Source organism: Columba livia, chromosome 11 (assembly GCF_036013475.1).
Source record: "Columba livia isolate bColLiv1 breed racing homer chromosome 11, bColLiv1.pat.W.v2, whole genome shotgun sequence".
In the NCBI taxonomy this organism is placed as follows: domain Eukaryota; kingdom Metazoa; phylum Chordata; class Aves; order Columbiformes; family Columbidae; genus Columba; species Columba livia.
In genome coordinates this window covers 19759776-19769838 of record NC_088612.1, presented here as the reverse complement: position 1 = coordinate 19769838, position 10063 = coordinate 19759776, and the positions used below count along the sequence as shown (strand labels likewise).

General features: G+C 55.5%; 2 protein-coding genes across 5 annotated transcripts in view; one reads left to right on the top strand and one right to left on the bottom strand.

Moving 5' to 3' along the window:
- Nucleotides 1-347: 347 nt before the first annotated feature.
- INSYN1 (inhibitory synaptic factor 1) lies at nt 348-8190 on the bottom strand. Its single transcript, XM_005513023.4, has 3 exons — nt 8039-8190; nt 7006-7729; nt 348-1161 (listed from the first exon to the last, which is right to left on the bottom strand). The coding sequence occupies exons 2-3, from the start codon at nt 7180-7182 to the stop codon at nt 490-492; spliced, it is 849 nt and encodes a 282-aa protein (XP_005513080.3). The 5' UTR covers nt 7183-7729; nt 8039-8190; the 3' UTR covers nt 348-489.
- LOC110355089 (uncharacterized) overlaps nt 8142-10063 on the top strand; it is a 61615-nt gene continuing 59693 nt past the window's right edge. For all 4 annotated transcript variants that reach the window (XR_010475481.1, XR_010475482.1, XM_065077106.1 and 1 more), the window contains exon 1: nt 8142-8224. The gene's annotated coding sequence lies outside the window, so the exon portion shown is untranslated. The remainder of the gene's footprint in view (nt 8225-10063) is intronic.

Below are 10063 nucleotides of genomic sequence, written 5' to 3'. Positions count from 1 at the left end.
ATGGCACCTGGGGAGGTGACAGCTCCGGTGACAACTGGACATTCAGACAATAAAGCAGATCACACCAGCTCTTTTTAAGCCAAACAGGGATAAAAGGTCCCAAGGAGGGACATTTGCCCTCCCTGGTCCAGCTACCCTTACTCCAGCATCGCTGCATCCCCGGCTACAACCACTGGTTCTCCCCTCTATATAGATTTCCCTTCCTTGGCACATATATACATATAATATATATGTTATTGTTATTATTTCTCCATGACGGATGGTTTATTGATTGGAAGCTTCTGTCCACATAAAAACCAGTTTAAAATTCCCTGAGCCTCAAAAACGACCGGTAGGTAGTGGGGACATTTGTCTTCTTTGCCACCTTTTCATGTCAATTTTATTATTAGTATCGATTTATTGAAATATATATTTATATATTTATATATATATTTTTCTGTCCCTCCCCAAGAGTCCCCCCGTCCACCCGCCCTCCCCGAAATCCGTGCGTCAGTTCTTATTTTTCATTTTCTGCTTGGCCGGGATATAAGGCAGCACTGTCTGGGTGCTTTTGTCGGCTACGGTCTGGGTGCTGCTGTTCCTCGTCAGCCGCCGTGCTGGGGCTCCGCCACCGCCGCTGGAAGGATGCTTGGAAGGTGGCACCTTCCTCCCGGGTTCCTCGGGGCCATCATCCCCCAGGGACACCGTGCTGTCACCGTCCCGGTCGTCATCACAGCACAGAGCGTGGTAAAGCACCTTGTCACTGAATCGCACCCGTTCCCGTGTGCCGGCCGGCCGGGGATGTGGGAGCTTCTGACCTGCTGTTGTGCTGCCAAATGCCTCCTCGCTGGAGGAATCCGGGGTCCCGCCGCCTCGGGGACCGTTGGTGATGGGGATCCCCCCGTTCATCAGCCGGTAATCAGGCTGGCGGGATGACGGAGGCTGCGGCCGCGGGGGCTCAGGACCGTCGCCGGGGTCGGAGGGTGTGGAAGCATCCAGGAAGGAGCAGAATTCCCAGCTGTCAGAGAGGATGTCGGAGGTGGTGAAGTCAAGGGGTCCCAGCTCGAAGGCGCCTCCCCCCTTGTCGCTGCTGGACGTGCTGCTGGCCGTTGCCGTCGTCCAGTCATCCGGCTCCAGCTCGAACTCGAAGTCGGACGTCAGGCGGTCGATCTGGCTCACCACCTGCGGACAAACGGACGGACAGATGGGCAGGGAGGAGACACCAGACAGGACCCTCCCAGAATAAAACCCCGTCCCTAATTTTCTGCTGTTTTCCTCAGCACCACATGTGTGATGAGTTGGAGCCCCGAGCAGGGGGTGAAGCCTCGGGTGCCCCCGCATGATTGGTACAGCAGGATGGGCCCTTCCCCGGGTGGCACTGCAGTCTGTCTTGTCCCCTGGGACCTTGAATGTCACCCCAAATCCCTGTGCATGTGGCATCCATTACTCCCACACACTGCACTGTAGGGAGCCACCAGTGGCTACCGCCTGGAAAAGGTGGCTCTGTAGGTGGGGAAACTGAGGCAGGGGGTGGAAAAGGTCCCAAGCTCGTGGGACAATATACATGGGAAGGTGCAAGGGGGCTGCAGGGACAACACTGTCACCAACACTGTCACCCCCTACCACGCTGATGCGCTCGGTCCCCTGCTGCTGTGGCATCCTAATGGAGCCGGTGCTGTTTCTCTGTGCTATTTCTTGGTGGGTGTTTCTCTGTGTAGATACATGTGCGGGGGTGGGGGGGGGGGCTTTATTTTGGGTGGGAGGCACTGCACGACGTGAAAATTCAACTCTAGCAGTCTGAAATGCGTATTTTTGGCAGGGTGGCTGCCTCGTCCCCCCAGCACTCCAGGGATGCTGGCAGAGGGCCTGGCCGGCCCCAGCGCTGCCAAGCAGGGGGTGGGCAGTGGCAGACTAGGAGGGGGTCCAGGGGGAACCCCTTGACACCCCCAGTATCTGTTTGTGCACCCAACTGATGCATTTTATTCTTTCCCCCCTCCCTACCATGAGCACCCCTGGGCATCGGGCCCTCCTGCTGCTCGCTGGCCCCTCCATCCCGCACACGGAGCATCTGGGAACAAAAAAACCCTTTGCTTGGCTTTTTCCAGGTGCTTTCTTCATGCGTTTTTGTTTTTCTGATTATTTGGCATCACTGCCTTTCTTTCCCTGTCTTTTTTCCTTGCCTTGCCCTTCTGCACATCCTTTCCTGGTGGAAATCAGCCACAAAATTCCCCGAATAAGGGAGGGAAGACAAATCAGTGGGCGATATCTTGCCAGACACATTTTAATTCCTTCTCCTCACACCCTGCCGCATCTCTGCGGGTGTCACGGTTCACCAACGGGTGTCAGACCTCCTCATCCCTAAGAATAATTAACCACGGCACATCTCTCCATAATTTTTATGCTGCCGTTATCCCATAACTCCATTTTTTCGGCACTTTTGCTGGGGGGAAACTGAGGCCTTGGGCTCAGACACCATCCTTGTGTTGGGTGACCTCAAGAGGTACTAATACTACTTAATGGCCTCTATCAGTCCCACTTGGGATCCCCACACTGCCCAAGGGCACAGATAAACTCAGCCTAGGCCTTGTAGTCCCCTCCTGAGCTGTGCTGCATGGGGACCTGTCCCCAGCCCCATGGATGGCTTTTCTTCTTGAAGGTACATGGAAGCTGGGAGGATCCACGTCAAAGTCTTGAAATTAGATAAGGCGATTGCTTCTGTTCCCAAAACACTGCTGGATATTTTTCTCCCCTTTTTTTTCTCTGGGGGAGAAAGGGTGAAAAAGGAAGAAAAGAGCAAAAATAAAAAAAGACCTTTCTTGGTGACAAGAAAAAAAATAGGAGAAAGGGCAGGAAAAGAGCTGTCTCTGGGAAACACCCAGCTATTATTATTTTTTAATAAGGCAGCAAATGATTCTGCTGAAATCCTCTGCTAAGATGAGATCACCTCTGTTTTGACGGAGGTGATTATAACACCAAGTTCGGGGTGAGCATCTCCCTGGGCTTCCAGTTGGGTCCCTGTCACCCAGGGTCCCTGCTCATCCTCATTAAACGGACCTGCTGCAGTTTGGGCTTGGTGGGTGCCGGGAGGTGGCACATCCCCACCACGGCACACAGGGATTAGTGTCACATCGGCGGTGGCTCAGTTGGAGCTATTTTTAGGAGCATTTTTTCTATTTTAAACGGGTGGTGGTGGTGACAGCCGGGGGGGCGGGGGTGTTAAATACCTGTGTGACACTTGGCACCTGCTGAGGATTTAAATGTAAAGTAGGATTTGGTGTTTTCTCCCTGCTTTTCCATGGAGAGGAATGGATGATTCAGACCTGGGTGGTTCAGGTTGAAACCCCAGCGATGCTCTTGTCCCCTCTGTCCCCCTACAAGCAGGTGATGAGAGTTGGAGTGTCCTTGGGTGTCACAGGGGTGACTGAGAGAGGACATGTCCCCATCCTCCCTCACCTTTAGGTTTTACCTCGTTGGAAAGAGTCGCCTTTTTTTTTGGGACAGCAGAACATTTCTGCTCAAAACAGTGGGAAAATAGGGAGCAAAAATAATTCCCCTTAAACTTGGGGTGGTGTCACCAAGGGGCTTCATCCCACTGCCCCAGATTGGGTGTTTTACCTTCCCAGCTGAGGCAGAGGTAAACATCTGGAGGGTTGTTGTTTTTTTAATGAGATTTTTGGTTGTAGGCTGCAAATCAAGCAGGAAGGTCCCTGGCTTGGTGGCTCCAGCTGTTGGCCGTGCTGTTTCCTAGCGAGAAGCTAAACCTCCTCAAAGCTCAAAAAGATACTGGAGAGGTGAGGGATGAGGTGGGAGGACAAGAGGGGATGTCAAAGGCTCGGTGGCTTTTGGCAATGCAAATATTCCTGGCGGTGGGGAAGGAGCTGAAAGATGCTGGGATCAAAGTGTGTTTGACGCCATCGCCTTGAACATCAATTCCTTCCTCCGAGGAAGAAAAGAGCCTCTGGCAGAGCCCCTGCGACCCCACAGCCAAACACTCCCGGAGCAGGGACCTTCTGCATCTCCCAAACCTCTCTCTGGCACAGACAAGGTGAGTAAATATTTAATAAGGAATAAATGATTAATTGGAGCTCGCAAAGAGGAGCTGGGTTACAGGGGCCTCTCTTCCCCGAGCTAATGCTTATAAATGATCACGCCGTGGATCTTGGGATCATTTGTAAGATCATCAGCTGCTAAATAGTTCAAAAATCATCACGCAGATCTCTAAAACAGGTTATTATTAGAATAATAAGCCGCCTTCTTGCTGTGAACTTTCCCAGGCATTCCCAGCTAATCATGACATTATTAAGCTATTTATTATCATAAGGGGTTGCAGGAAGGATTTTCCTCCTGCCCAAGGCTTGGGGGGGACACCTCAGTGCTTGGTGGGACCCCACTTCTCTCGTGTCAGGGTTATAGCGGTGATAGGACCCATCCCATGGGATTTAGGAGAATTTGCACATAGGGAGGCTTGCACAGATGTTTGGTTTTATTTCCCACCTCTCAATGTACCCCAGGGGTGATTTCCAACCCCCACCACTAATCCAAGGGTTGGAAAAAAGCTCAGCCTTGCAGTGAAGATACCTGGGACCTCCTGGCCCATCTTTTTCCCCGTGGCATCACCTGTATTCCCATGGGAAGAGGCCGGGGCGGCAGCATCGACGGAAGCGCCTTCACCGCCTGCCTCTTGCCTGCTTTCTACTTCCAGTGTGCCTTTTCAATCAAAGCTTTTAATAATAATTTTCCCCACACATAATACAGCCCTGTCGTGGAGCGCTGGGGAATAATTATATACACAAAAGGGAAAAGAGGGAGAGTGGGAGCGGAGAAACTGGTAAAACAGCATCCTGAATCGAATGGACATCTGGAGCGACAGCCACCAAGTGGGGACTGTTCTGGGGAGCTGTGGATGCTGTCTGACCCAGGGTCCCTCCAGCATCACGCAGGGAAGGGCAAAACAGAGGAGGTGACTGCAGGGATGGACATTTCTGAAGCCTTCTTGGCACCTCCGTTGGAGAATACACTGATACTGCAAGTGCCAGGGCCCTGTGGGCACTAATGGGATTTAACGACCCCAAGCAGCCCCTCCTAAGACCGCCACTCATGAGCCCATTTAGGCTCAGGGCTATCAGTGTGGGGCTGCAGGGTTGCCTGTCCCCAGCCTTGTCCCCATGCCCTGGCCCTCACCTCACCACATGCAAGGTAGACAACCACAGGGACTTATTTGTTTTTATAGTTTTCTCTTTCAGCAATATCCTAGATCTTACTATTTGCCAGCCTGCTGTCTAGCACATGCTTTTCTGGGTGGGCTTGAAAGATTTCCACGTAACATGTTGCCATCACACTAGCTAGGAGTGATCTAGAAGACAAGGGATTGGATTTCCAAAGACTCTAATGCCCAACACCTTGTGGATTTGGCAAAAACCAGACCTCTGTTTCCATGGAGCTGCTGGAGCCCAGTTTCTCCTGGTGGGACTGGTGTATTTTAGCTCTGGAGCCTGCTCGTTCACCGAGTTTGATGCTGTTTTGTCTAAGTATAAATTCAACTAATTGCTGCAAAGTTATATGGGTATGTTGTAGGAGCTGTGGAGAAGGGTTGAAGTTTAGGACCCACCTTGTGACGGGGACCTCGTGGCTGACCTGGTTTTGTTGCTCCATGATGTGAGGAGCAGCTCCAGGACAGCTATGGGATCCAGCCTGGGAGGTCACCAGTGTCTAGGGACATGCTTACCACAATGTGTCCCCAGGGAATGTGTCCTCAGGCCACCTTCTCCTCTTCTCCACTCTCACACACGCATACAACGTGACTTGGGCAGCCTACCAAGGATCCTGCAGGGATGCTCAAGGTCCTTCTGACCCTCAGAGCTGGACGGGGACCCCATGGAGCTACCCACGGCTTGGTGGGAAACACAACCCAGCCTCAATTCTGAAACGGTAAGGGATTTGTCCCATCCCAGTCGTCCTTAGCCCTCAGCACCCTTGGCAAGAGGGATGCTTGTAGGATCTTGGTGGTCCCATGGGCTGAACTGACACATCCTCACTTTCAAGGCCTCTTTAAGCTCCCGGACCAGCATGAAGTGAGCTCATGCTAAATGGAAAATAGCTCTGCCTCCTGATTATTACCATTATCACTATTATTAATCCACCAGAGATTCATCAAAGGGGTTTTGGGCTTCCACGTTGACATTGTGGGAATCAGGGGGGCTTTTTGCTTTGAGTGGCCAGGTTTGTTTTTGGCTGCAGGAAGCCACAAGAGGAGGAAGGATAATCTCTAGGGATGCTCTGGGTGGATTATGTCACCTGCATAGATGTCCTAAATTTCTAGCCCTGGCCAGGTTCACTTCCCCTCCACCTTGGAGATGTGTTAACCAAAGCCTTGAGCCCTAGAAATAATAAATTCCCCTCCAAACCCACTCTGCAGTGCCACTGCACTGGGAGGAAACTCCAACCACACTTTATATGTGTGTGTGTATATATATATATATATATATATATAGGGGTTTTTTTTCAGGAGCAATGGACCCCAACAGCCAGGCTATGGGACAGACTTTGGCCTCCTGCCCAGCCCACGGACCCCATAATTGCACCCCGGGATGACACCAGTATTTTCAGTGCCCTCTGCAATGCCCAAATCCCTGTTTGGAAAAGGGGCCTGAAAAACAGCAGCCAGGCAGAGCAGAGCCAACTCCACGCCTGCCGCACAGCACCAGCAGCCCCAGTGTGCTACCCCTTGGTGCTTCTCCCACCACCAGCAACCACGGGGTTGCTGCCTCGGCTGGGCCACCCACTTCTGAGCAAACCCCAGCGTCAATGTCAAGAGCAATTTTACAAACCACAGCTATTTTTTTCTCCCCTCTCTTTTTGAAAATCCTTATTGCAAACCAGCCAGGCTGATGGGTTGTGGGTTCTCAGCTGGCTCTGCTCCCCCCAGCCCAGTCCAAGGGGCAGGGGATGGACAGTGGAACACGGCACCTCCATTTGGGACCAGCAGCTCCCACGACCCGTTGCAATGACACCCTGGGGCATTCCTACCTCCCGGAGCTCCTTGGCCACCTCCTTGAGCTCCTGTAAGATGCCTTCCAGTTGCCCGATCACCATTTTCATCCGATTCCGGATCCTTTCCCTTTCGCAGTTACTCCTGCTGCTGCTACAATTGCTGCTGCTGGGGTGGTCACTGGGCTGCCTGTCCTGGCAGGTCCGGGTGTCCATCCTTCCCTACCGGCCTCGGTTCCCGGCCCCAACGGCTCTGTCCATCCTGCTCCCCCCTAGCCGGGTGGCCTGGCGTCCGCGCAGCCCCTCTCGGCCGGGGAGCTTTCAACATCTTAACGTTCCCCTGCCTCCAGGAAAGTCCCAGCCGCACGCTCGCCTCCCTGCGAGGTCGGGGGCTCCGGTTCGGAGCGGGGAGCTGGGTTGCGATGCACCATACGGAGTGGGGAACGCTGCAGAGAAGGCTCAGCCGGTGGCCGTGGGGAGGTGTGGGGCTGCCATGGGGTGAGTGGAGGAGGCGAGCAGGGTTTCACCTGCCTGCTGCGGTGGAGCAGGAGGAGGAAGAGTCGCTCAGATGTCCCAGGAAGCTAAAATCCAGTGACTGCTCCCCAATGCCAGGGAGGCGGACGCGGGGCTGGACGCCCCCAGGGAGCGATGCTGCTCCCTGCCTCGGGCCTTCGCTCCGGGATCGCCAGCTCCAATGCTGGGTGGTTGTGGTGGGGGGTCTCCCAGCCCGGCACAGGCGTCCTGGGGAGCCCAGGGTCCCCTCCTGCAAGGACAGACAAACAGACAATGTGAGGGAGCCATTCCTTCTGCAGCTGGGAAGTTGAGGGGTGGCTCTGCCCACTCCCTCCTTGCCTTGGTCACAGCCCTGGTGTGAGAACAAGCCTCCGGGTACCCCCTCAGTAGGTCCCCCTGGGTTGGGAAGGGGTGGCAGGTTGGAGCCTGGCACTGACCCTGGTGCCCCTCTTCTACTCGCCCCCAATTTGAGACCCAGAGACTCAGTGCAGTGGGGTCTCACAGAGACAGATGAATGGATAGACAGACAGACAGACAGACATGCATCTCAGGAACTTACTGTTGCAATCCAGACCCCGTTTGGCTCCAGTCCAAGCTCTTTCTTGTCCTTTTTTCTCCCCTTCTCCTTTTCTCACTTCCTCCTCCTCCTCCTCTTCCTCCTCCCTCAGGGCTATTGCGTGGCACAAGAGGAGTCCGGGGCCACTTTCCTTTGGCTGCTGTCAGAAGGAGTGAGACGTTACCAGAGGTGACAGCCCGCCGTTTGGGGGGGGGGGTGGGGGGGGGGGGGGGGGCGGAGACACGTCCCGGGGGACCCCTCCGCTTTGGTAGGGGTGTCAGACAGCCCCCTCCCCACCTTCACCCTCCATTCCGGGTTCAAGCCCCAACCCCGACTCGGCAGAGGAGAGGGAGGAGAAAAACCCACCTTGCCCCCAAATGCCCCCCCCACTTCCCGCGGTGACGGGGGGGGGTAAAGCAGCACGGGCGGAGGCGGAGCAGGCTGGGGGGGCGCATCCCCCCAGCTCTGGGGTGTGCACAGGGAGCGGGGGGGATCCCGACATGCTCGCGTCTCCATCCCAGGTACCCCGTCCTCCATCCCCGGTACCCGCATCCTCCGGGGCACCGGGGACGGAGGATGTCGGTGCCCGCGTCTTCCATCTCCGGTACCCGCATCCTCCATCCACGCTGCTCGCAACCTCCATCCCCGATACCCGCATCCCCGCATCCTCTGTACCCGCATCCTCCATACCCGTACCCGCATCCCCCCCACCCTCCCGTCCTCCCGGGTGCCCCCGCACCCCCGCACCCACCCCCGGTGCCCCCGGGACCCACCGGCAGCAGCGATCGCGGCTCAGGGCCGGCCGCTCCCCGGGCGCCGGGCGGGTGGAACGGGGCGGGCGGCGCCCGGCGCCCCGGGCTGAGCCATGGGGCGGGCGGAGCGGCGGTGGGCGCCCGGCCCCCCCCCGGCCCCCGCCGCAGCCTCCCCGCGGCTCCCGGTTCGGCTCGTCCCGGTGGTTGCTGTGTCAGAGAAAGGGGCTGAGCCTCCGACGGGCGGGGGGGGCTTAAAGGGGCCGGGAGCCCCTTTGCAAGGTGAGGAGCGGAGAAGGGGGCAGCGCTGGGGGAAACTGAGGCAGGGCTGGGAGAGGGTGCCGTGCTTGGGTGGGGGTCCCTTGCTTGAGGGGTGGCTGTGCCTCAGTTTCCCCGCTCTGTTCCCCCCTCTAAATAATAACCTCATTAAGGCTGATCACTTCTGAATGCAAAATGTACACACACCCCTCCACCGCTGCCGCCCCAAGGGGCATATTTGGGGTTAATTTCTGCGGGATTTGTAAAAAACACCAGTGCGTTCAGGGTGCAGGAGAATCATTCTAGCAGAGGTTTCTACTGCAGAACTTGCCTGGGCAGGAGGAAAATAATAACCGTGGGTCCGAGCGTGTATGTGTGGTATCTGGTGTGGAGGGGACCAAAACGAGGGGAAGGAATCAGCCCAAAGTGGGGATCAGTCCTGGGAAAATCCAGCCAGCAACGGGAGCAAGGAGAATTTCTTGTCCTAGAGCTGAACCGCGACAATAGGTGGCAATCCCAGGTCTGCGGGAGGCGAGACGGTGTGTGTGCATACGTGTTATTTATTGCCTCCTACCGGGTGCGTTTGAAAGTGCTGAACACACTTTTTGGCGTGGACCTGAACTGACTCATCCTTCAGCGAGCAGCTCATCGCGAGGTCATGATTTGGGGGCTCCTCTGATTCCCGTGGGATGTGCAGGTTGAGACCCAGCGTTGGATCCGTGGGATGGCAGCAGTGCTGGGGTGCGTGGCAGATGTCAGCGAGCAATCCCTCAGTGCACAGCTTGATTATAATTATACTTTCCAGGGTAACCGCATGACCGGTGGGAAGTTTTCAGCAGGAGCCTCCTCCGTAAAATGATTTCCACCTAAAGCTCAGCCAGGCACAACGTGGTCACTGGGGTCCCCAGCGATGATGACACTCTCTCCTTCTCTCCCAGGCTTTGATTTCCTCTAATAACAGGTTAACGGCAGCTCATGCTCTGCCTCTGCCGTTAACCAGGCAGAGAGGAAAATCAGTGGG

Bases quoted from the DNA above. Each gene is read 5' to 3' on its own strand.
- INSYN1 (XM_005513023.4), bottom strand. From the start codon at position 7,182: ATGGACACCCGGACCTGCCAGGACAGGCAGCCCAGTGACCACCCCAGC. The intron at 1,162-7,005 runs GTAGGAATGCCC...GTTTGTCCGCAG, and splicing joins TGGCCAAGGAGCTCCGGGAG to GTGGTGAGCCAGATCGACCG.